We start from the raw sequence: 27,212 nt of genomic DNA on the forward strand, positions 1-27,212 counted from the left end.
GAACACTGATGTCCTAAATTGCTCCCAAACTCATAAGATTGTATTATAACCTTCTCCCCAAATATCATATGAGGAGAAGCCCAAGTACCACCAGTGATACAACTTCATCAGTTTTAATCCTGGATTCAGCATTGATCCCCTCTGTGCGCTTTGACAAATCACCTAACAGATAGGGAAACTAAGGAAAAGAGGTTGAGGAGGGCATAATAACAACTGTATGTAGTGCTTCATTTGTAATGAAAGAGGTGCCAGGGCTTAAGCAATTTTTTTACTTTCATAATTGACATGGAAAGCCCAGAGGTGCCAGGGCTATGAACAGTCAAGCCCAGCGGTGCTGGGGCTCAGCTCTGGCACAAATTACACACGGACTGTATGGTATCATACAAATGCTAAATATTATTCATTCTAGTTTCATGAAGTTAGATGCATCCCTTTTAGAAAAACTATATTATCTTTGCAGTATTTTGCACACAGACAAACAAAACTCAGAAATTTTGGTTAGAATATTTCTAACATGAAGATTAGTAGACAACAAGACAGGATCATCACCAGGATACATGTAGAATAATTATACACAGCAGGAACAAAGGATTTCCCATACTAAATCAGATCCATGGTCCACTCAATATAATCTTCTATCTACCTGTGAGCTACATTTGACACTTTACCGTATGGCAAACCTTTGTCCTGACCTTCCACATTAATCTATTTTAAAGAAATCATCTGGGTCAAACAGTCACAATAAAATGTATATTTTACAGTCAATGCTAAGAGAAAATGCAATTTAAATGTATAAAATATAGCAATTTTCAATGCTGTAAATTTATTTTCAGATATTTTAGCTCTGCAAAGAAAAAAAATATTATAATCTATACCAGTCAAGAGCACCAATTGTACTCATATTAGTGTGTTTACAGAGGCCCACAGATAGTTAAAAAGGTGCCTAACCTGACACGAGAATAGTCCCATTCTACAAAATGTGGATCTGCTTAATTCCTAGCAAGTTTAAGACTTTCAAAAGAACAGCCTGTATTGAGGACTGTTACCCTGTAAATGTGCGGCCTCCTCCTCACAGCCCCAGGGAAGCCCTGCAAGTGGTCCATTACATCACTTTCCCTCTTGATTCTTCAAATAAACTCAATACAGCCTTTGAAGTGTATGAATAGCCCTGGGGGAGAGGTGTGTGTGAATTTATTACCAAAAGTCCCACTACCATAAACCAGAATCCCCCAGTACCGTCCAAACAGTAGATTAGAACCAACAGTCCAACACTAACTGTAGGTTAGGCATGCCTCAGCCCAGCTCTCACATATAGCTCCAGTGTCTCTTAGCACACCTCACCTCAGCCCAACTTGCTAGGGTGTTTATCTACCCTGTTTCCTTCCCAGATAGGGTTCTAGCTCTTGCCTGGAGATAACAGCAGGGTCACCTCTCCATCATTCCCCAGCTTTCAGCTCTCTCTGGCCCTCTGGCTTCAGCTCTCTGGCTCAACATCTCCCTCTACTGCTCTCAGACTTCAGCCCTCTCTGGTTATGGGCCTCCGGCCTGGAGAAGTTTGTAGGTGACCACCAATCCCCTTCCTGCCTCCCACTTTCACCAGCCTGCTTGGGTTCCAGTGCTCAAACCAGAAACTCACACTGCTTCCTCCTTCAGGGGCATCTCCACCCCTGCCACTCTCACCCAGCTCTGCTTTGTTTTTTCTCTGAGCTCGCTTTACTCTCAGGACTCTGAACGCTCTCCCCCCTTTTAAATTCTGGACTCTGAGCTCTCCTTCTAAGCTCTCCCTCAGAATTCTTTATGCTTTTGAGCTCTCATTTATAATTCTCAGGGGCAGTCCCACTCTCCTTATTACACCAAACTCAGCCACACCTGGACTGGAACAGGGGTGCTGAGCCCCATTTCATTTAAGGGCCAGCTACTCTGTTACAAAATCTAATGCCAAAAACTAACAACAACAAAAGTGGATGAACAGAATTTTTCTTAATTTTCTAAAAGAAAAATTAATAATATGGACCTTACTGCAGTTTCTTTAAAAAAAAAAATTAATCAGAGGAATCACAAAACTGGTTACAAATTATTTCCTGGCTGAGAAAGGAAGATATAACAAGACAAATTTAATTAGCTCCACTGATAGCCATGATTCTGCACTGTGTGTTTAATGAAGTGCTAAACTAATCCCCTCTTCAATCAACAATACTATAAAATAAAGTGAGCCTACCCAGTTCAATACATCCACCAATGCCAAGGAGAGAAGCTGCACTGTGATAAAGAGGGAGAGTGATATAAACAATGTCATCTGCAGTAGCACCAAACGCCCATAATCCAGCAGCTCCTTTTAGAATCTGCAGATGACTGATAACTGCAGCTTTTGGTAGACCTATAATGGAAAAAAAAGACATAAAACTGTACATTACAGAGCAGTCAAAATTAACTTGTGTTGTGTTTACGGTCTCCAGTCTGCTAAGAACTGCAATACCAATGATGTTAGCTACCTTTCTCTATTCTAGAGCCATATTTTCAGCTAGCCACTTAGCTAAACAGACACCTAAGTATTTGTTCGCAAGTTTAGTGTGGTACTATATCTGTTGGTCCTATAGAAGTAAGGGTATGTAAGCAGGTTATAGCTGCATAAACTCATTGCACACTGGGTCATCTGATTCAATAACAGATGGACCAGGACATGAGGAAATATGTAGGAGCTCCATGCCTGACATATGGTCAAAACAGACAAGATAGGTGAGGTAATATCTTTTATTGTGCCAACTTCTATTGGGGAAAGAGACAAGCTTCTGAGCTTACACAAAGCTCCGCTTCAGGTCTGGGGAAGGTAATCAGAGATCTGGGCCACACTCCTGAGTGATGTATTTATACCAACCTACCCTTTGTGTAGACAGCACTATATCGGCACTAAATTCTCCTGCTGACATAGCTACCGCCTCTCGGGGAGGTTGATTAATGAAACTGGCCGGAGAGCTCTCTCTCATCAGCTTAGAGTATCTTCATTAAAGTGCTACAGCGGCACAGTTGCATCAATGCAGCTGCACAGAGGCAGCATTTTAAGTGTAGATGTGCCCAGAGTGTCACAGCTAAATACAAGGGTAGAACAGATAGGGAGTTAACACATGTTGCAAGTGTGAAGTGGGCAGTTAATAGGACAAAGGAGGGTTAGTGAGTTATGGATTGTTGTAATGAACCATAAATCCAGTATCTTAATTAAATCCATAATTTTTGGTGTGTAGCAGAGTTATGAATTTAAGTTCCCTTTCCTTTGAAGATAAGGACTGAGAGGTCAGATATGGAGTGATCATTTTGTGGAAAGTGTTCACCCATGGTTGTCTTATCATTTTTCTGTGTGAATTCCTTTGAGGGTGTAGTGATTGTCTGATTCACCTACATAGTTGTTGTTGGAGCATTTAGTGAACTGGATGAGATACACTACAAGTTGTGATAGGCCTGTGTAGGACCCATGGATCTTGAAAGTTGTGTTGGGGGGATATTGATCATCATAGCTGTGGAAACATATCTGCAGGTTTTGCATCTGGTGTTATAGTGGGGGCTGGTACCGCTTTGAGTTGGTGTGTCCTGGTCTGTAGGGAGTTTGCTTCTGATGATGAGCTTGGCATGGATAGGGGGCTGTCTGAAGGCCAGAAGAGGGGGGTTCGGGAAAGATTTCTTTTGGGATGTGGCCCTCATCAAGTATGGGTGGCAACTGTGATTGTGTAATTGTGTAATGATACCCTGTAGGGGATTCACTGTAGGGTGTTATGTAACAACTGGGGTTGTGCAATGAAGGTTTGTTTTTTTCCCCTGTATTGAAGCAGGTTCTCTAGAGGTATTTGGGTGGCCCATTCCATGATGTTATCTATTTCTCTGGTGGACTGTCCTTGTGTGAGAAAGGCGGTTTTAAGTGTGTTAAGGAGTGTATTTTGGACTTTCTGCTCAGAGTACATTCTATGATATCTGAGTGGCTGGTACATAACAGATTTCTTGGTGTGTCTAGTGTGGTCACTAAATCTGTTTAGGTAAGTGTGGTGACCCATGGGTTTCCTGTATACAGTTGTCCATAGGGTTTCACTGTTGAAGCTGATCATGGTGTCCAGGAATTTGATGCTGGAGTGAGAATATTCTAGAGTATCCATTCTTGTATGGATGGCTGTTGAAGCTGCAGTGGAAATCTATGAGGGAGTTCCAGTCATCTATCCAGAGGATGAAAATAGCATTGGCATAGCTCAGTTATATAATTGGTTTCATGGTGCATTTGTCCAGAAATTCTTCCTTTAGGTGGCCCATGAAGAGGTTGGCATATTGAGGAGCCATCCTAATACCCATGGCCGTTCTCATGGTTTGCACAAAATATTTGTTGTTGAATGTAAAATTGTTATAGGTGAGGATGAAATGGATGAGTTTTGCAATGTGTTTGGGGTGGATATCTTAGTGTTGTCCATTGTCTTGTAGATATTTGAGGCAGGCAGTGATGCCGTCATTGTGAGGGATATTGCTATATGGGGAGGTGACATCCATGGTGCCAAGGATGTGTTCTGAGGGAAGTTGTTAAAGTTGTGGAGTTTCTGGAAGAAGTTGATTGCATCCTGGAGGAAACTGGCCCTTTGTGTGGTGAGTGGTTTGAGGATGATTTCTATGGATACATCTACACTGTAATTAAACTCGCACAGCTGGCCCATGTCAGTTGACTCAGGGTCGGGGGGCTCACACAATGGGGTGGTTTAATTGCAGTGTAGATGTTCAGCTCATGCTGAAGCTCAAGCTCTGGGACCTAGTGAGGGGGGAGGATCCCAGAGCTCAGGCTCCAGCCTGGACCCAAACATCTATACTACAGTTTTACAGCCCTATAACCTGAGCCATATGAGTCAGAGTCAGCTAATAAAGGCCAGTCATGGGTGTTTAACTGCAGTGTAGATGAGTTCTGATATTCCTTCAGGAAGAGCACCGTGGCCAGATATGATGGGTCTGCCTGGGCTCCATTGCTCGTGAATCTTGAGAAGCATGTAGAAGTCTCTGGAGGTGCGGTAATAGGGACGAGGTTGTAGAGTTTCTCTTGGAGTGGCTTGGGGAAGGATTTGATGATATCCTGGGTCAACTGTGGTGTGGGTCACATATGGTCAAATAGTATGGAGCCACTAGTGAATCAACAGCATGTAATATGGGCTCCCTGTTCTGCAAGTGGCATATTTTGCCTCTTTCCTCCATGCTAGTGCCACCATGGGCTGCCATAGCCATCACCAGCAAAAGAGAGTTTCCAGTTACTGGTTCCTCTCGAACTGCATACGAAATTACTCTCTTCAGCTTTCTGTGGTGAAGATAATGTTGCCTTCATGGTCTCAGTTTCAGAACTGTCAGCTGAAAGTGCAATTTATGAAGAGCGCAGTGCCTTTAAAAGGGAATCCAACATCCATACCACTGACCAGTAGAGGATATAGTCAACTCTTGGCAAGAGCCAGTTTTAGGAGAAAGCCCTGTCTAAGTTCCCTGGCGAGCTCTTTACAAACAGCCACTCATAGTTTTCATGCCTCTGCTCCATTTCATTTTGGCTTTTCACACACAGTTCCCCATGTGTGGATGTGTACAGTTTCTTTAAAACTGTACCAGAAAGTCTGGTAGGAGGGAGAATGGGGAAAGGTCTAGGCACAAGCACTAGACTTGAGTGAAACTGAGGTAGAAGCTTTAAAAACAATGTTATTTTCCTTATTTCTAATCCTTGTTCAGTGTTTGAAGAAATCAGCTCATTCTGTGATTCTTTACCATCATCACATGACACTGATTTCATGGCATCTCTCTCCAGCAGGACTCAAGGGCTTCCCTGCCTCTGCTTCCCACCCCAACTCCTAAGTGCTGCCTCCTTAGAAGATGTGGGAAACAGGGAAATATTTGTCTTCTGACAAAGAGTTCTAGGCCTGGTCTACACTGGCAACTTAGGTCGACTTAAAGTCACTTAAGTCAACTTACTTACACCCACGTATAGACTGGCACCACTGTTAATTCGAATTAAGGTGTCTCTAAAATTGACTTAATAAGACCACCTCTGCAAGTGGTGTAGCACCTAATTCGAATTTGTTAAATTGATTTAGTGTCAGTGTAGACACAACAGAACTTAAATCGAATTAATTGACCTCCGGAATGTATCCCACAATGCCTCATTTTGACCGCTCTGGACAGTCACGCTGTGCTGCTCAGTGGTCATGCTAGCAGGAAAAGTTCCCTCCCCTCAAGCCCTTGGAAGATTTGAATTTTCATTTCCTATGCTGCCAGCATGGAGAGAGGAGTACTCATGGCTACTGCAAAGCCCAAACGCACTCCAGCATGGTCGACCAGAGGTCTTAGATCTCATCGGGCTGTGGGGCGAGGAGTCCATTCTGGCTCAGCTCAGAGCCAGCAAAAGGAATCTGGACATTTATGGGAAGATATCCCAGGGATGCTGGAGAAGGGACACCAGAGGGATGCTCAACAGTGCCGTGTGAAGATTAAGGAGCTGCGCCAGTTATATCAGAAAGCCAGGGAAGCCAACAACCATTCTGGCTCCTCGCCCCGAACATGCCAGTTCTATGATGAGGTGCACGCTATTCTCGGTGGCGATCCCTCCACGGTGCCTCCCCGCAGCATCGATACCTCCGCTAGGTCACAGGTCATGATCAATGATGAGGATTCCCTGGTCGAGGAGGAAGCTGAGGATAGACTTATTCCTGACCCCCGAGCAGTCCATCAGCACACAGGACAGCACAAATGATCCCGGGGCAGGCACATCTGGTGAGTTTTTTTTCTTCTTAGCATTTCTGTCCCTTTACATTGGGTGGGGGGTGGGGGGCATGAAGGGGATCTCAGGCATTTCAGTGACTGTACTGGGGGTTACCCAGGGATCAGTTTTTTTATGTGATCAGAAATGCAACGTTTATCATCAGTTAATATCTCAAAAAAACGTTCATGTATGTAATATGTTATCCTTCACAAAACTTTTCAGGGGAGGGCTGCCTCGTTCCTCCTTCCATGGTAGGATACTCGCTGCAATCAAGGTACCCTGCATCATGGCGGAACACTGCTGGTTCCCCGCTGCGTCCAGCAAATCTGTGTTTTAAACGTAGCCTCCCCGCCACCCCCACCCACGGATATCACAGACGGGCGGTACTTCTCACTCATGTCCAGCCTAGTGAGGAGACTCCTCCATCTACCCTTTAAATGCCCAAAGGCACATTCTACAACCATTCTGTAACTGCTTAACCTCTTATTAAAACACTCCTTGTCACTGTCAAGGTGACCGGTGTACAGCTTCATTAGCCAAGGGAGCAAGGGATAAGCAGGATCCCCCAAGATCACTATTGGCATTTCCACACTCCCAATGTGAATTTTTTGGTCAGGGAAGAAAGTGCCCACCTGCATCTTAGAGAACAGCCCTGAGTTACGAAATACACGAGCGTCATGCACCTTCTCAGACCACCCCACACAGATGTCAGTGAAACGACCCCTGTGATCCACAAGCCCCTGCAGGACCATGGAAAAGTACCCCTTGCGGTTTATGTACTCAGTCGCTAGGTGGGCAGGCGCTAAGATAAGGATGTGCGTCCCATCAATGGCCTCCCCCACAGTTTGGGAACCCCTTCGTGGCAAACCCCTCCACTATGTCCTGCACATTTCTCAAAGTCACTAGCCTTCATAGCAGAAGTCTATTTATGGCATTGCACACTTGATTCACGGCTATGACCACTGTAGATTTACCGACTCCGAATTGATTCCCAACCAAGCGGTAACAATCGGGGGTTGCCAGCTTCCACAGAGTGATGGCGACTCTCTTCTCCACCATCAGAGCTTGTCTCAAGCAAGTGTTCACACGCTTCAGGGTCAGAGACAGCTCCAAGCACAGTTCGAGGAAAGTTGCCTTTCACATACGAAAGTTTTGCAGCCACTGATCATTATCCCACAGCTGCATAACGATGCAGTCCCACCAGTTTGTGCTTGTTTCCCTGCACCAGAACCAGTGCTCCACAGACTGCAGATGACTCGTTACAGCTTGCAGCAACCAGGGATTGTTCTGCTTGATGTCTTGTAACAGGGAAGCCTCGGTGGCATCGATGTTGTCTCTGCTTCGGCTACTTGCTCTGTTTCTAAAATAATTGATGATAAGCCGTGATGTATTTATCATGCTCACAATTATAGTGCAGAGTTGAGCTATTTCCATGTCTCTGCAGCAATGGTGATCGCGGGGTGTAAAAAAACCGGCGCAAAAATACTTTTCCTGTTTGTTTGGGGTGGGGAGAAGGGTGGGGGAAGCAGCGTTGCATCCTGGGATGATGACACTCGTCCCAACAGCCACCTTGGCTAGTTGCACTGTGGGATAGCTACCCACATTGCACTGCTTTGCAATTTGAATTAAGGCTGGTCAGTATAAACGCAAGAGACCAGCGCAAACAGCAAACAGTGTGTACACGCTGCTGTGATTTCTAAAAATCGGCTGCTGAAAGTCGAATTAAATAAAGTCGACTTCCCGCAGCAGTGTAGACATAGCCCTAGAAGAACTTGGTTTCTCTTTCGTGTTCTCCTGGATGAATGCTGTTCTCATACTGGAGCACCATCAGTAGTCGCTATTTAAATTTAGAAAGAAAAGCAAGGACTGCAAAATGGATAGTCTTAAATATACAAAATTAAAAATCAATTAGTAGTTTATATTAAATAATCTGAACATGTTTATAAAGCTGTGTTTGGGGCAAGAGCCACTCACAAGTACATACCATTATACACAGCAGGAACAAAAGATTTTCCATACTGATCAGATCAATGGTTCAATGAGTATTCCCTCCTGTCTGGCTCTGAGAGTGGCCTCTACTTGACATGCCAGAGGAAGGCAAACCTGTGCACTCAAGTCCCACCATAACATACCTACCAATAGCTAGTTGTGCAATGCTTTATGTAAGGGAAAGATTCCTTCCATTAAGAACCAGCTTTCACTCTTACTTTAAAATGCATAACCACAAATTATTTTATTGATCAAAATAATCTAGCACTTTGAAAAACCCATCTACAGTATTTGCTTTTGATTTCCTAGATTTCACTAGATTCCATAAACTGACTGAAAGCTGCACATGATTTTATTTCCTTTTAACATGGCCAGTAAATCTGGACTTTTAATTATATCAGCAAATCTGTATTCTTGTATTATCGGAAGGCATGAAAAGGATAGACGGATCAGATTGCACTAGACATGATTTTAAACTTATTGATTCAGTTCCTTCTAACTTTTTCCATGCTCAATAACCCAATCACACTGTACTTAAAACAGATAAAGTTTCAGTGTGCATGGACTACATACAATCACTCAATTTTTCTTACCTCTGTATGTGACTAAACTATGTTAGACTAATTCTGCCTTCCACCTCAACTTCATATGGAGGCCTTAAATGACATAGTAAGAACTATTTTATAGACTAACTTGGGAAGTCTATAACATGACTTAGCTAAGAGTATTCAGAAGAAAATTTCTATCCACGCTAGCAAGCTCTGCTATATTTTTTTCACCACTATTTCAAACATAGCTGAACTCTTAATAATATTTGCAACAGTTCTACTTTTTTAACTACCTTAAAAACAAATACAGAATTTAGTTCTAAAATAAACTAAACTAATGTATTGTTCCCATGAGCCAAATAAAGTAAATAAAATAATTATGTTTTGGCAGGGAAAACAAGTTGTAAGATGCACGTTATTTTTAAAACATCTCATGACTGAAACCACAAGTTAGTCTTCAATACAATAAGAAACACCAATCTGTTTATCCTATCAACATCATGCTGCTTTTTATGTCAGTGATCAGAACTTTTTAAAAGTCTTAACTTCTTAGCCACTGGAGTAATGGTAATTAACCCAGCCATCTGTTTCTAAACTAAAAGGCTAGTAACTTAATCCTATTTTCTGTCTTTTTGGTGACCTGCATTCAAAGAAACTTAATGAAGACCCACTTCATAATAAGTGCATAGTAACTTGTTTTGAAAGGATGTTGCAAAATTCTAGACATATGTACACATCAGCTCAGCTGCTGTGTTACAGAATCACAGAATTTTAGTATTATGTTTGCAGTGCTGATTAGCAGGCACCAATAATAGTAGTTATTTAATAAAAGAGCATAATGCTCTGCCCCACAATTTAAGCAATTCAGCTGGGCAGGAAAAAGATGGATGCGGAGTGAGAGGGATCCTGTATGCCAATGCCTTTCTTGAGCCTTGGAAATGACCAATGCCTTTCTTGAGCTCCTGATACCTTCTCCTATAGACTGAGGTGACACTATTAGAGTGTCTAATACAGACGAAGTAACTGATGGTTTCATAAACAGTTTCAGGAAATGATGGAAACACAAGAGAGCTGTACCTGTTGTTCCTGAGGTAAAAATGTAGAGTACAGAGGACTTGAGGTTGTTAGCAGAACGGAGATTAACTGGCACAGGGTCTTCAGATGCAGCTTCCAATTTGTCTAAAAGGGTATTAACACTTGGCAGAGTGCAGTCTTTTGTCATTACCCAAACACCAATATCTTTTTGGAGGCTAGGAAGAATGTCCTCTAGTGTCCCAAACATATCTTAAAAATAACAACAACATGGTGTTATCTATTTTATAACGTATTTATATAAAGCTAAACTTAAGCAAGTTTTTCAGTGTGACTCAGATTTTTACATGTTTTAGACTTGTGTTAGCAAAATACAAAGAGCCAGATTCACCCAGATTCATACAATCAGGTGTCGATGCCCTGGAGGTGGGGTGGGGTGGAGTGGACTGCATGTAGAAAAGGACAAGCAGTGGTACATACAGTTGCTGTCATTCCCGTGCATTACATTTCATCCAACACTCCATGAAAACCCACTAGCAATTACTACCATCTCGTGGCCCCACCCAATTTTGGTTATATATATATATATATATATATATATATATATATATATATATTTATGCTTCATCCCCAATGGAATGCAAAGGAAATCATTTTTTACAAAAATTAAGAAATATACAATCTTTCCTCTTTTACACAGTAGATAATGATAATGCAGACTTTCCCCAGAGCTCTACAGGGTGATGGATAGTCCCACTGAGTAACATTTTTCAGAAGAGTCTAAGTGACTCATTTTAAAAAATAACTTACTCCTGCATCCACAAAGGGATTTAGGTGTAGCCCAGTGAGGCATACATCTAAACTGTTACCCTCATTTTTGTACATGGGGAAACAAACAAAGGTGAATTGACTTGCTCAAGGCCTCACAGTGAGTTAGTGGCAGAACTGGTCTTTGAATTCTTGACTAGAGCTGGTCAGGAATTTTACAGCAAAACTTTTTTCATCAGAAAATGCTGATTTGAGAAAACCAAAACTTTTTACAGAAACATGTCCCTTTTTGATTAAAGTTTTGTCAGGATAGGTTTCTCTGTTCCAGGACAGAATTTTGAGAGAGACATTTACCTCAGAATAGTTAACAGCCCAGTAGCTGACTAAGACCAGGGACTTGAATCTGGGTCTCCTACACTGCAGGTGAGTGGCTTAACCATAAGACTATTGCTATTCTGACGTCTCTGGGTCATGAAAAACTGGGAGAGAGAGAGCCCAAAACCACTTTCTTTCCAGCTCTTCTTGTGATTCCCAACCCTGTGTTTATTTCTCCATTAGTTATTTAAATACACATAATCAGAAAGGCTTGTACATATTTCACATTGCTTTGCCTCTTTGAAATCAAGGATTTTTAATTTTCTTCAAAAAATTGCTTCCCTGCTGACAAATTATAGAATACTTTCAATGAGTTGCAGTATTAACCCCCATTATCTAGAACAGGGATATGTCCTCCAAGCTCTGATAAAAGAAATATCTTCCAAAGCAGGAACCTCTGGAGATTAAGTTCTGTACATTCTTTTCTCTGTGATTTATAAGCTTTTCAGTACCTAAATCCTTAAACGGTAACATATATGCACCAAAGTCTGGCTTCAGGAAAAAGGCTTAGTCATGCAGAATGGTAGAAGCCTACAAGGTCTGAAGTTCTCCTTCTCATATGGAGCTCAAAAAACCTCAACTTTTCCAATTCTCAGTCTTGTCCAAACCATTAGTTTATATTTCCCTGTCATAATATATAAAAGTGATAGAAATCAATAATAATAAAAGTGAAAATTTAAGTAAAATAATATTTGCAGTAATATACCATAAACAATTTCATGTATTGAAAATAAAGGCTGAACTTTATAGCTAATTCAGCTTCAATTTTATCATGTTATAAAATCAGGGCAAATTTCTTTAGTCCTGAGTCAGTGAAGATGCAATAGCAATTTTTGTACTGAAATCTCTTATAAATGAGCTCAGTGTAAAATGTATTATATATTCTTTAGTTTATAGTTTTATCCTTTGTCTTCCCTTTATGCCTACACCTCCCAATAGAAATTAGTGTTAGTTTGGGTGTGTGAAAATTCTTGGGTGTGGAGTTGAGAATGTTATAAGATAAACATACATATGAGTTTGGGCTAGTTGGAGCTCCATCTCCAGTTTTCAATGAACGACCAAAGGAATGTGAGGCACAGCAGTGAGGAATAACAACCCTGTATATACCGAAAGATAAGGATTTTCCATTCCTCCAGGGGTCAATGACCCTTTTAGCCAGTTCTACTTAGCCATCCTCTGCCTACTGTCCTCTTGGGTGTCCCAGGCTGATATGTCAGCACTGGGCCCTGGGTACCTAGTTAATGGTACAATGGTTTGTTTCTCTTTAGATTTAATCTTGCAAAATAATCTGCCTTCCTGCATTGTAGTTTTGTTATGGATCCTTGGGCTGGTCTACATTACAAAGCAAGACCAGCTTAACCATATTGCTCAAACCTGAAAAATTTCCTACCCTGGGCAATATATTTAAGCAGACCTAAGCTCTGGTGTAGACACAGGTAGGTTGATGGAAGAATTCTTCATCAACTTAGCTACCACTTCTTGGAGAAGTGGATTTACTACAGCAATTGAAAAACCCCTTCCATTGCAGTAGTAAGTGTCTACAGTACAGCAGCAGTGTTTTTAGTGGTCTGCTTAACCAAAAATTATCCCCTTGCAAAGGGCATGGCAGAAAAAAGCAACAGATGTCACCTTTCTCCAGACATACACAGACTACAAGTAAAAAATAAGCAGCTATCAAGATTTATTATCTTCTGTTTCACGTCCCTAGAAATGTTTGCAGTTTTATGGAATTTGTGCCAGAAAAGCACTGGTTTATTTACATAAAACTATTTTAGTGTGTTTATGACTACTGAGCATGAAGAGCAGTAAGAAACTTGTCACTGATGTTATGGTCATTCAGAATTTCAGGTATAATTCTGATTTTTGACTTCTCAGTGCGGTAGTCTGACAACAAGGAGCAATGGTCTCAAGTTGCAGTGGGGGTGGTCTAAACTGGTTATTAGTAAAAGCATTTTCACTAGAAGGGTGGTGAAGCACTGGAATGGATTACCTAGGGAGGTGGTGGAATCTCTATCCATAGAGGTTTTCGAGGCTCGTCTAGTGGGGATTGGTCCTGCTATGAGCAGGAGGCTGGACTTCTGAGGTCCTTTCCAACCCTAATCTTTATGATTCTATAAAATAAATTTACACTGAGTTCTTAATGTATCTGAGAAATATCAATTATATTTAAACTGCAGACAAGTCAAGCAAGAAGGGGGCTGTGATCATAAGATTACCCTGTGCTCTAATCAAGCAATCCTTTCTAAGTGGGAAAAAATGTCATATTTAAAGCCACATTTCAGCTGTCATTTAGGATTCAAGAACGACAGAAAGACATCAGTCTCCCTTCCTAGACTGAAGCACATCTTCCTTATGTTATTCCAAGTAACTAAGATCAAGCCGCAGACGGAAAATATCCTTGATTTACTGTTTCCATTTTTAAAATTACTGAGGTAATCTAAGGTTTCTGTTGCTGTGTACGGGATTTTTTTTTATACACCTAGTATTGAATATTAATATTATGAGTTGGTTCTATAAAAGGACTTTTCAGTTGCACTCTGATATTAAAAACTTGGAACAGTATCTGAACTGTTTGTAATCATTTGTTATCTTGAAAGAGATTTCAGGTTAGATAGGAAAGCACAGTAAAAACCATAAGCAGTTTCCTGAAGGAAAAAAAGGCAATCAAAATAGCTGAATCTTTTCCTAATATTAAAAGAGCCAGGAAGCTTAGATTAATTGTAGAAAATGCATGAACAATGTGAGCTGAAGATATGTTAGTATAAGGGAGAATTTATTTCCAAAGAGTACTTATAAAAATGTAAAAAGGCCCAAGACTATGTCCAGTGTTGATTTGTTGTTCAGAGCACACTGAATTTCTCCACCAAATGTTTTCAAAGAGCCTGCTGCTCATTTTACACTTGTATTATCCATGTGTCAGGAACAAACAGCTCTTTTGGAGGAAATACAATACAGTATTTCTGGCAGTGCCTGGTACTTATACATAAACAGATGGTAAAGCACACCACAGGTTGTGACCTTGAGCCCTCTCTCTATTTTGTTTGCTTTTTTTCTTAGTAGGATACTATTACATTTTTGGGGTTTGTTTTGGAAGGAGTTATTACTAGATCTTTTCTTAACTATAATAGAGTAAATAGCAGCCCTGTACGTAACGTATTTAGTGCATTCTGAACGGACAAACACTAACTACATGGCATTCCTCATAAGTTGATGGAGGTGGAGATCTCCCCCACTCCCTTTTCCCTATTTTTCCCTCTCCTGCTTCCCTATAAAAAAATTCATTATTGAGCAGTAGGTTTCTGACATGGTGTTATATTAGAACAACCTTTATACATAAATAATTGTTAATTGTGAGCTTAGAATAATAGACAAAATACCTTTTGCCTCTAAGCTACCATTCTGCTTTGCTAGTCATAAGAAAGGTTTTTTCTATTTTTCCTAACAAAGAAACAATGCAATTATTTATTGGCAGGCAGACATGGTCCCACAGTGATAACTGATACAAATCAGATTATGAGATCAACTTGTAATGAGCAAAATGTTACTCAGTCCATTCCAAAAAATGTATGATATATTGCTGACCAAATATTTGAAGCACACTCAGATGCATATGCAAAGTTATCTGTGACAACCCAGGTAACCACCAATGATCCTTTTAATAATAAAAGACCAGTCCCAAACTCCCAATTTTTTAGATACAATGCCTCCATGTACTTAGTCCCCTGTCAAAAAGGCTCTCTCTGTTCCTGCTAAATAGTGTTCAGCAAAAGCCTGCAGGTGTCACCAGATGCAACTAGGAATCTACGTTGGCTGCCAGGACTCCTTTGAAATGCTGCTGAAGACAATGAAAAAGATTCTGGGGTGTGTTTAGGAACTGCAAATATTTAGTGTATATTACTGATCAAAAACCGGGATGTATCTAAAGGAGGCATTGACTGAGGTAGGGGACCAAGCGAGTTGCCAGGAAAAGGAGAAGCTAGTGAAATGGAGAGCCAAATCTCATCTTGGAACATTCCATAAAGTCCACGCCGCATTCCTTTAACTCTTTGCTTTTCTGGATGTCTCAAAATACTTATTTTTATAATATAGTTTAAATAATCAAGTGAAATATGAATTATTAAACAAAATTTAATCTATTTTATCAAGAAAACAATTTCCACTTTAAAATTTGATTATGGATCCTGCTGCTTGTATGTCACAGTAGCTGTTCTGAATTCAAAAGCACTTGAAAATATCTCACTCGCTACTCCAGGGCATTTACAGACTACGATCTAAAACCATTCCTAGTTTATTTTGACTTCTGCCAATATAAACCAGGGTACTGGGGTCATAGCGACAGAAACGCCACAAGGGCACACAGTAGTGGCAGAAAGCAACTGCAATTTCTCCTCCACCATGAGGCTCCCAGGCAGCCCGTGAAGCCTAAAAAGTGGGAAACAGTGGCCAAGGAGGGGCCATGGTCAGAGCAGCTAGGGGATATAATTTCGCACATCCTTTGAGCAGTCTGTGCTGTCAGGAGCCACTGACAAAGCAACCCTTTCTCAGTGGAAGCCCCTAAGCAAGGTCAGAGCTGGAAATATTGTATGCGCTGTCCTTGGAAGGGTTCAGCTGCCATTACAGGCACCAGGAAGTTCAATGTGCACTTTCCCATCCCAGTTGGGGTTACTCTGGTACTCAACCTATGCTGTTAACAGTTACTGCTTCTGTACAACTTCCTGCAGTAAGATATACAGCTTACTTATTTTTAATCAAAACTCTCATTAATAGGAATTTAGTCTAGGTAGGACATCATGATTTGGCTCTTTTAAGGGACAGATTCCACTGCCCTTACTCACTTTAAGTAGTACCTTACTACTCAGTTAGTCCCTATAGTTTCAATATGGGTAAGGATCTGGTTGAAAGTGAGCAGAAGTTTCACAGAAGTGAATCTCCTCCTTCCACTCCAACACTAAAAAGTCTCAATTCAGCAGGATTAATTGTTTTAAACGATTATATTAAGATATTATATACATTTTGAACAAGATTGGTGGTGAAAGGGAAAATGGAAACTCAGTAGGTTATTATCAGAGATGGTTGGGAATTTTCATAACAACTGTTTTTTGTCAGAAACTGCTAACTGATTGAAATAAACTTTCAGACCCATTTTTGCCCACCTCCCAGGTGAGTGTCTTACCATCAGACTATACAGTCAGTCTTTCACTCACTCTGGCTCAGTGAATATGTATGTTATACAAAGTGGAACTGCTCCAACAAGAGAGATTGAGAAAGCTCTCACCTTAGAATAGTCAATAGTCTGGTGGTTAGGGCCCTCACTCAGAATGTGGGAGATCCAGGTGTAAGCTCCTACTTGACTTCATTCACAGGGTTTACCTCATAGAATTGTAGGAATGGAAGGGACCTCGAGAGGTCAACTAGTCCCCAGCACTCATGGCAGTATTAACTGTTATCTAGACCATCCCTGACAGGTGTTTGTCTAATCTGCTCTTAAAAATATCCAATGACAGAGATTCCACAACGTCCCTAGGCAATTTATTCCTGTGCTTAACTACCTTGACACTTAGGAATTTTTTCCTAATGGTCAACCTACACTGCCCTTACTGCAATTTAAGCCCATTGCTCATGTCCTATCCTCAGAGGTTAACGAGAACAATTTACCTCCCACTTCCTTGTAACAACTTTTTATGTACTTGAAAACTGTTATGATGTCCCCCCTTAGTCTTCTCTTCTCCAGACTAAACAAACCTAATTTTTTCAATCTTCCCTCATAGGTCATGTCTTCTAGGCCTTTAATCATTTTTGTTGCTCTTCTCTGGACTTTCTCCAATTTGTCCTCTTCTTTCCTGAAATGTGGTACCCAGAACTGGACACAATACTCCAGCTGAGGCCTATTCAGCATGGAGTAGAGCAGAAGAATTACTTCTTGTGTCTTGCTTACAGCACTCTTACTAATACATCTCAGAATGGCGTTTGCTTTTTTTGCCACAGTGTTACGCATCACAGATGAGTGTCTTAATCACTAAGCTTTTGGCTATTCTGGGGTCTCACTCTCAAAACTGTGAAAAAATATTTGGTTTCATGACGATGAGGAACAGGAAAATTTTTGACTGGCATAGGAAAACCATCTCCCACCCCCTCTAGTCATTATGCGTTTTGTGATCCTGCTGAATTTTCATTGCAAGGCTGGTTCTCATTTCAGTAGGTTACTTAAATAACACTCTTCTCCACTCATATTTTTAAGACACCTATGCAAACAAACAGTAGTTCAAAACATCCAGTTTGAAACTAAAAATAATCAGAGGGAAAATGTTAAGGTTACCTTTAAAATGAGAAAATCACCAGTTCAGAGAGTATGTAGAAGGAAGTTCCACCATTCAGGTGAAAAGGGTGCAAAAGCCATCTCCCAGTCTAGTAATGTCAGGGCAACAAGCAGAAAACCAGAAATACGACAGAGTGCAGGTAGAGGAAATAATTTTAGAGATGGGACAAAGTTGCATATTTAGGGTGTAAAGTTTGAAACACACACTCCAACCGCAAAATTCAGGAGTGTTCACAGTCTGAGATTTTGCTTAGTCTTTTACAATGATAAAGGGCCACTTGCAAATTTAGCATCTGGATTTGGATGCTGAAACTCTTTACAAATCAAGCTCCGGTTTTGGATATGTGGCTTTGGTTTGGGCCCCTTTCTCATCAACACCAATTGCAATGTACAATACACTCAGGTCAAAAAAGGAGTTCTATCTCCTCTGAGCACTCAACAACCCATCATTTTGAAAACTAACACAAAGTGAGCTAGCCCTGACACACTGAGTCACAATTATTTCTATTACATCCCATCTCCTAAATGTTAGTTGTCTATTGTAAGTTTGCAGAGGTCTCATCTCCTACATGCCACACAAATAATACACAACTTTTTAAGACTGTAAACTGCTTGGGTTAGGAACAATATCCTCAGAAGGGTAGGCCATAAAGGGGGCCTGGGGTCTCTTGGTGCTACTGTAATACAAATATCACATCATCTGTCGAAACCAGGTCTCGGAGGAAAGGAGTGGGGGAGAAATAGAGTGTATGAGGTTAAAAGCAGGAGTATACAAATCAGGTATGTACTGTACCTGCTCCTACAACCAGTATCTTGGGCTCACAGCTGCTGATACAGTGCAGGAGGGACCTGGATCGGACGTTGAAGTTGAGGAACGCTACCACACAGCCCAGCTTGGCCACTCCAAACCATACATGGATGAAGTCAGGTTCGTTGCTCATCAGCAGGGCCACGGTATCCCCCTTTTTCAGAGCCGCCTGCTGCAGGAAGACCTGAGCTACCCTGTTACTCCTCCTGTCCACGTCCTGGTAGGTGTGAACATCCCCTTCATGGAGGATGAAGGGCTTGTGCGGCTGCCTTTCAGCCTGTTTCACAAACCTGTCCAGTACCGTGAAAATCTTCCCTCGCAGCCTGTAGAGCTCCACCGTCAGCCCATATTTGATCACTTTCAGCAGGTATCTGAGGTCATGCCAGAAGTAGGGGAAGAGGAGTTTCTGGAGGAGATGCAGGGAGACAATCCCAGCCGCAGCGCCCGTCACCCAAGAGGGCACCATCGGAACAGCCGGAGCAAAGCAGCTGCGGACTAGCGCACCACAGCAACTCTTTGCAAGCCCCGCACGCGCCTCTCACCCAACGGGCCGGGCCGGGCCGGCGGTGCTTTAACTGGGTCCCACCGTGTGTCCGGAGAGACGGGGCAGAGTCCCGAAGGACACCCGGAAACGCCAGCCGCGGTCCCCAAAGGAGCAAGCAGAGGGCAGCAGGGAAGAGCCGCGCACGAGCGCCTCCAAGGAGCTGAGAACCAGGCAACAGGTGGCAGCAGATACGGGAGCCCCTCGGGACCCACCGCGCACAGCGAGCCAAGAGCGCCTGCGCCCGGGCGGGGACCCACCCAGCAGCCAACGCCCCCGTTCAGCCTCCGCGCAGAGCGAGGCGAGCCTGCACTGCCGAGCCTCGGCGAGCGGAGCTAGCAAAGAGCCCCCCCGTCCTCCCAGCAGAGGGAGGGGAAAGCGCCACGGCGGCCAGCGAGCACAAGGAGCCGAGAACCGGTGACACCCAGGCAGCAGAGCGGGCACTAGGGCCCCCTGCCTTCACCAGACGGAGCAAGGTGCGTGCGGGCCCCCCACGCCGCCGTGCATCCCCAAGTTTCTTCCCTGCGCCCCCGGGACTCACTGACGAGAGCGGCCCCCTGTCTGGGGTTAAGGTCAGACAGGCGCTTGCGGAGAAGGCGCTGGGGAGTCTCGGTGCTGCGATTCCCGCTCCAAGCTCCTTGCATAAGGCGAGCGCTCCGCTAAGCTAAAGCCTCTGGCTGCCGCTTCACCCCACCCCTTCGCTGCACGGGGACCGCGCTGGGGGACGGTTCTTGTGTATAACCGAGGCAAGGGAGCCGCCCTCTTCCGTCCCCGGCTCAGGAGCTAGCTGAGGGCACGCTACGCTACTTGGCCCTGGACAAAGCCATTGCTGGAGCTAGACGTGAGCAGAGCTGGGAGCTGGTCGGGACCCCGGCAGAGCAGGGGGGGGAAGAGCGAGGATAGGTGCCTTCCGCTCTCACTCAAGTGAGACAAAGCTGAGCTAGTGTTAGCATATGTCCCAGTTTACCAGGGACCGTCTGGGTTTAGTTTAGCTCTTTCCTGGGACATGTGGTCACAGTGCTGGCCCTTCTATCTGCTTCAGCCCAGTGCCTCCTTCTTCTCCCAGGACCCAAACCCCCAGCGACATATCCCAAACCAGTGACCCTGCAGATACTCCTCCCAACAACCCAGTACCTATGTCAGATTTAGCGTGTATCTCACAACATTTTTCCCTTTAAAATAACAGATATTGAAGTCAACTGAATATGTGACAGTCTCAACTTTATTACAGATATGTTTCTAGTCCCAGTTGTGGAGAGAAGCTTGAAAACATGACCCAAGTGCATCCTGAAGTTTAGAAAACTAGAAGGTAAATAAAAAGAATGCAAAATGTGTTTTGTTTTAATAATCTTATTATCTTGATGTCAGTCACCTGATTTTTGAACACTTGGGGTTGGCAATACTAAACCCTCAACAAATCCAGTGGCTCTCCTGTACCTCACCCAAGTCCCTTCAAACATCACAGCTCCCCCCTGTATCTCCTTCAGACACTTCACTTCAGTAATCTGCCTCCTCCAACCCACTCAACCCAGAGGGTACCACTAACCCCTCATTGCTCCAACCTTAATCAGAGGCACCAACATTTAAGGCCCCAAGTCCCCTCTCAACTGAGCTCCTTTACTTTCAGACTCCTCAGGGAAGCAGAGTGGTAGCCTTTTCTCCCACAAGTCCTTGGCTTCTGGGGGTGGCCAGCTGGCTTGCTGCCTCATCCTTGCACTTTGAGAGACTATCAAGGGGAGGCCACTAACATTCCCCTCTTCTCTGAGTAATGAAAATCTTTATGGCCCACAGATTGATCATGTTAGGCCGTAGTTCTGTTTTTTATAAACAGAGCCAGGGAAGCCACATATCTGAGAGGGTAGGGTTTCCTATGCTGGACAACACCCAGCAGATGTGGCCATGGAAACCCAGAGCATATGCAATACCTGCCTGTGTGTACCCACTGGCAGAAGGTCTTTTTCAAGAGCCCAGCTTTCTGTTTCCTCCCAGCCACTTTCCTCATCCTGCCTTCCTTGTAACATCTTACCAGACAGTTTCTCTCGCATGCTGTAACCTCTACTACCATTGTGTAACAGCAGCCATTCTCTCTGTGAACAACCCATCCACCCTGCCCACAAGTCCATCCAGCCACCCTATCTCCCTCTCTGCAACACTCCCAGCCAGTCTCCCTTTCTCCCAGCCTTCTGCTCTTCTTTTCCCCCTCTCTACATCCCAGTCACTCTCACAGCCTGCAATCCACCCTGTGCTATGATGCTCTTCTCATTAAGGCATGGAGAGCTTGTATTTAATACTTAAGTTATTTTTATTTTAACATTACATAACTTTTACATAGCAGCAACCTGAATCTGGAGTGTCTGCAGACTGCAGTCCAGAGCCTCACCTTCCAAGATGGAGTATGACCCTTGGTCTCTGCAGTTGCAGCCAACTTTCTTACAAAGCCATAGCTGCTCTACCAGGCCTCCCTTTTTAATTAAAAAATATATAGGTTTCTGAAGCCTTTGAATGCATATGATATAGGTCTGCCATCACAGTCTTTCCTTTGCAGTGCTAGTACCACACATAGTCCATCTTTCAAGGCATCTACAGAAATTGTTGTAAGGCAAAACACATCAAAATATTATAGCCACTCTCTGTTCCTATCTCCCTGCCACCAATCCACGAAGGCACTCACTCTCCCATCCTGCCTGCATATTCCACTCAGCCACAGTCCCTTTCATCTCTGCAACCCAGATGCACTCATTTCATTCTCAGAAATCCTTATGCTCTTTCCTACCTTCTATTTATCCCTCAGCCAGTCTCTCTCCTTCCCTGCCTGCAGTCTATTCAGCTACTCCTCCTCCTCCTCCTTCCCTGCACTCTCCTCTAGTCTATATACTGCCTTCTACTCTGATTAAAGATGAGAGGCAGGAAATAGTAAGACTAAAATTACCCATTCATTTCTCAACAGGGAAGGAAGTTAATAGACTGCTCCAAAATTACCTAGAACTTAGTTATGTATAAAACTTTTCCTACAAAGTGCATCCTATTACAGATTTAGATAAGAAAACTGTATTTACAAATATAAAAAGAAATTCACGCTCATTTTCAAATGTTGTACCTAACTAACACAATCAAATGCTACATTAAGACTTGAGCATGTAAAATAATGTGTATTGGCCTGTCTTGCCTTGCACCTTGTGGATTCACTATGAATGTCTACATAGGGATAAAAAAACTTGCCACTGGGCCAGATCAGCTAACAGGCTCGTGGAGCTCAGGCTCCAGGGCTGAAAAATCACTGTGTAGATGTTCAGGCTCGGATTGGAGCCCAAGCTCTGGGACTCTGCAATGGGTCCCAGACATCAGGATCCAGCCCAACCCAGAACATCCACACAGGCCAAGCCCTGTGAGCTCAGGTCAGATGACCAGGGCCAGCTGCGGCCATGCCTTAGGTCTTTTAGCCCTGTGTAGATGTTCTCACGCTGGCTGGATAAGGGGGGCCCTTGAGGTGTATTCAGGAGCTCTGATTACTCCCTTCTACACCAATCTCGCATTGGGGGTGTCATGCTGGTTAGCTTGAGGGCTGGGCATTTGTCATATTGTTTGACATCAGTATGTCAGAATCATAATAATTCATGTAAGATATGCCATGTCAGATACTGTTAGAAAGGTTAAAATGTGCTAAGTAAGATGATAATACTTACGTTCATGTGTGATATATGTAATGGAAGTTATGGATATATTTGATATATCAGCATTTCAAATTGTGCTGTCTGGGTAAAGACTCAGACAGGATGGCGGCAGAACAATAGCCCACTTAATGGCCCATTAAGACTTTCCCAGGTGCAAGGGGCCCAGGGGGAGAAGCCAGGGATATACCTGAGGAGTCACCAGGACTTGCCCATGTGATTCTGGACTCCATTTTGGTTCCTGTGAAATTCCACAGGCAGCATACCTGATGAGGCACCAGGACTGGCCCATGTGACTCTGGACTCCATTTTAGTTCCTGTAAAACTGCACAAACAGCATGGCCAGGGCCAGAAGGTATATAAGGCAGAGGCCTGGGGAATCTATTTTGTCTTTCAGTCGGGATTCAGCTTCAGCTACAAACCTACCTCTGGATCAATTCATCTGCAACTGAACTGAAGCTGTAAACAAAGGACTGAGACCCATCAAAGTACTGGATGTATCCCAGAGGACTATACAAGCCTGCAAACTCCACATTCTTTTAGAAACCTGATGTATATGGACTTTCAAATCACTTGTATGTATTTGATTGCTCTAATCCTTTAACATTTCTCTTATTGTTTATTCCTTTCTTTTTATAATAAACCTTTAGTTTTAGTTACTAAAGGATTGGCTGGCAGCATGGTATTTTGGGAAAGATCCAAACTTATATTGATCTGGTACTGTGGCTGACCCTTTGGAGTCAGGAGGAACCTTTTTAGTAAAGAGCATAGAGTTTAAACAACTGGTCTCTTTACTGGACCTAGTGGCTGATTGGGAGCCAGAAACTGGAATGCAGTATAGGGGGCTGTGTGTATTAGTGTACTGGCTTCTTGATAACCGGTCTGGGGGAATCAGAAGCATAATTTGTGGCTGGTTGGGAAGTCTGGCTTCAGTACCACCCACCAGCGCTGGGAGAATCTGCTCTCCTTTTGCAGCCTGCCCTGACCTTGGCATTTTCAGGTGTCTGCCCTAGGCACGGAAGGGTCACAGGTGTACCCACAGAGACCTGGATGAAGTGGGGCAAAACAGATGAAAAACTCTATTATGATCTTGTACTAGCAAGGCCACAGTTAAGCTTGCATCAGAATGATCTGTTTTATGGGGTCTGTATCTGTCTCACCTTTTTTTTTTTTAACCCTCTTTCATATAAACATGCCACAAGGAATTTAAACCAAAGTTTAATCACTCATGGGTGTGGAATTCTCGCCAATGTGTACTTTGTGTTTGCATGTTGTTGTTTTTGATAGGACATTGGGGAAAACTGGATGAGCCTGATTTTTTTCAAAACAGCACCCATATATTTGCTGCTTTCTAATGCTGCCTAAGCAATAGCATTGTGACATCAGAAGTAGCCAGCCACTCATCACTCTCTTCCTCCAGTTTATCTGCATACTTAGGAAAAGTCCTACTGCCCTAGTTGTCATGGCAACAACTGCCTTGGCTGACTGGTTTTCCTCAGCCCACCATAACATTGCTGCAAAGCAGGGCCCTGAGAGGAACAATATGAAAGCAAACTGGTTTGGATAATGTCCTGCTGTGCTCCTTTGGAGTTGTACTGTGGTAAGTGGCATTGTTTCTTTTTAAAGGGTAATTGTTGGTTCCTTTCCTCACAAAGGTTTACATGAAAATAAGGCACCAAATTAACTCCTTTTCCTGTGTGTGTGTGTGTGTGTGTATTGTGTATATATATATGCTGCTCATGAATTGGGGGCTTTCTGAATATTTATCTTTTTTGAAAAAGCAGGAAATAAAACCTTTTTCATCCCCACTCAGTTTTCTGTTACACAATTAAAAATGAAAACAACAAACAAAACAAACCCCGCTCTCCCCAGAAGATTTCGAAGTTGCAGTAAAACTGAAGTTGAATTAAAAAAAACCATGTTATGTTTGAATACTGTTTAATTTAATTATTTTCAATATATTGGTCATTACAGCACTAAGTGGTGAAATATGGAGCTTTAAAAGATAACAAAGGCAACAAAATATACATTGACAACAACAAATGTGTGAATGGTTTAATATTTAAATAGCACATTTATAAAAGATTTTTCTTTCTACTAAAAAAACTAAGGAAATTCTCAAAACAAAAGTCTTCATTTAACTGTATTTAAGATTGTTCTCCTCAATAAACGTAACCATAAAAAATTAGAAAATACAAAGTTAAGAATGAAAAATAACTTTTTAAGTTGCAAAGTCAAGAACCCTCAAGTTAGGAAATGCTGGAATGAACATTGCCCATGCAACCTTAATTCAGCCCCATTGTGTATATACATTATGATATAGTTACATGGTACATACAGATCATGTGCTGTTTTTCCATTGGACACCTTCTCATTCAGTGAACAGGACAGATCTGCTCTGAAGATGAATCGGGGTGGTGTAATGAAGGAGTCTGTTGTGTGTAGGACCCAAGCCTCATTTACTGCAGAAGCTGGAAGGTTTGCGGGTACTGGGACAGGCATGCTTAGGCCCACCCCCATCCACTGAGGGGGAGGAACAACAGAACCCAGGCCACAAATGAAGTCAGGGGACAACAAATGCAAAAAAAGGAATGGGAGGATGGGTCACAGGTTAAGAATCAGGGTTCTGGATGGGGACACAGAGCAGAGAAACCTGAACAGAACTTACTGCTCCTCAAAGGAGTCTAAGAAGCCAGTGGGCACTGCTCAGAGGAGCTCTGTCTGGAGAAGTGATACAGCAAAGTACTAGAAATGCTACCCTCCCTCCAGTCCTAGAGCTGCCCCCTCTCCCCCAATCATGCTTCCTCTTCCTGATCTGATGGAATGCCATCTTTGACAGTGCCAGGAAGAGGTTGATAAGTTTCCCAACTTTATGGGGCCATGGTTAGGGTGTGCAACTATGAGGAGGTCTGGGGAATAATTCAGCCAGAACTTCAACAGGATGTTTTGGAGGAGCCAGAGGAGGGATTGCAGCCTGGCATACCATGTAGATGTTTGCCAGGGTCCCCCTCTCACCACAGAAGGATCGGGTGTTGGGACTGCATAAATGGTGCCAGACTGCCAAACACACACACACACAACTGTGCTCATGACTCTGTGCACAGGTTGACAAATGAGATCCTCAGCATGCTGTGGCATTAAGGTGGAGTACAGGTTGGCCCACTAAGGGCCACAACAGATGGCAGCAGGTCCCGCCACTTGGTGTTGGGTGGGACAAAAGGGTGAGGAAATGGATGGTATGGAGCATGAGTGTGTAGCTATGTTAGCGGGATATGGTTCAGAGATGGACTGGCTGAATGGTATTCAAGCTGACTCAGGTAGTGTGTCTGTGGCCAGAGAGGCTTGCAGAGCCATGGAAGGTTTGTACTGAGCGAGAAGAGGGACTGCAGGAAGGACCCCTGTACCCCCCTGCCCCTACCATCTCTCTAAGAAAGACGCTCTTTAGGCTACAACTATTTATAGTGGTTTCTTTCTTTTTGTGGAGCTCATCAGCTGTAGATAATAGCCTAAATCAGGGCTGGCATTAGAGGTGAGTGGACCAGGCGACTGCCCAGGGCACGCTTTGCTGAGGGGTGTGCCCCTAGAGCAGGGGTGTCCTGTCCCTCCTGCCCCCGCTGCTCTGTGTCTGTTTCTGCCTCTCACACTTGCTGAATACACCCTCTGTTTCTCACACACACATTCTGTATCTGTCTCTGTGTGTGTGTCTCTCTCTCACACACACACACTGTCTCTCTCTCTCTTTTGCACACACACTCTCTCTCACACTCCCCAACACACACTGTTTTTCTCTCACACACACACATACACATTCTTTCTCACACACACACAGTCTGTCTCTCACACACACACACACTGTGTGTGGGTCTCTGTCTCTGTCTCTCACATACACAGTCTGTCTCTCTCACACTCCCCCAACACACACACTGTCTGTCTGTCTCTGTCTCTGTGTGTATCTCTCTCTCCCTCTCTCTCACACACACACATACACATACTGTCTGTCTCTTTCAGACACACACACAGTCTGTCTCACTAACACTCTGCCAACATATGCACTCTCCCCCCAACACACACTTGTATTGTTGTTATTTCTTGGTATTTCCTGTCAAAATGTGCAATGCACATATATTCTCTGTAATTTTATTCTTTCAAAGTTAATTAAGGATTATATTGTTGATAAGTTAGTTTTTTGACTGGTCTGTGTATTTCATAATGTTGTTTCTGTTTTATGCTTAAATTTAATTCTTTGAGTAGTGAGTTCTAAAATGAATAAACTTTCCTGGCTGGAGTAATTATCATTACTTTTATTACCATATTGTGCTTTGTCATTCATTATTTAAAATGGTACGATCAAATAATATTGTCCTTCTAGAATGTAAATTTAGCTTGTACTCACCATAGCAGTGCCAGTTTAAAAAA

General features: G+C 43.0%; 1 protein-coding gene and 1 long non-coding RNA gene across 4 annotated transcripts in view; one reads left to right on the forward strand and one right to left on the reverse strand.

The window, feature by feature from the left end:
• The window catches only part of SLC27A6 (solute carrier family 27 member 6), a 59,344-nt gene extending 40,126 nt beyond the window's left edge, over positions 1-19,218 (reverse strand). Inside the window, exons 1-3 of one of the 3 annotated variants that reach the window (XM_067568756.1) lie at positions 18,573-19,218; positions 10,366-10,572; positions 2,219-2,377 (exon numbers count right to left, since the gene is read on the reverse strand). In XM_067568756.1, the coding sequence (XP_067424857.1) occupies positions 2,219-2,377; positions 10,366-10,572; positions 18,573-19,053 (847 nt within the window). In that variant the 5' untranslated portion in view covers positions 19,054-19,218. Of the gene's footprint in view, positions 1-2,218; positions 2,378-10,365; positions 10,573-11,915; positions 11,995-18,572 lie in introns of those variants that run through there. The other 2 variants (XM_067568758.1, XM_067568759.1) reach the window with 2 other exon arrangements.
• Positions 19,219-19,370: 152 nt separating this feature from the next.
• Positions 19,371-23,553, forward strand: LOC137166871 (uncharacterized). The gene is made up of 3 exons (XR_010923852.1): positions 19,371-19,604; positions 20,360-20,437; positions 23,194-23,553. It is a non-coding gene; the product is annotated as an uncharacterized lncRNA (long non-coding RNA).
• Positions 23,554-27,212: the final 3,659 nt, after the last annotated feature.

The sequence above is a fragment of the Emydura macquarii genome, unplaced genomic scaffold (assembly GCF_026122565.2).
Source record: "Emydura macquarii macquarii isolate MOO-44397 ecotype Brisbane River unplaced genomic scaffold, CSIRO-AGI_Emac_v2 contig_2897, whole genome shotgun sequence".
NCBI classification, from domain to species: Eukaryota; Metazoa; Chordata; order Testudines; family Chelidae; genus Emydura; species Emydura macquarii.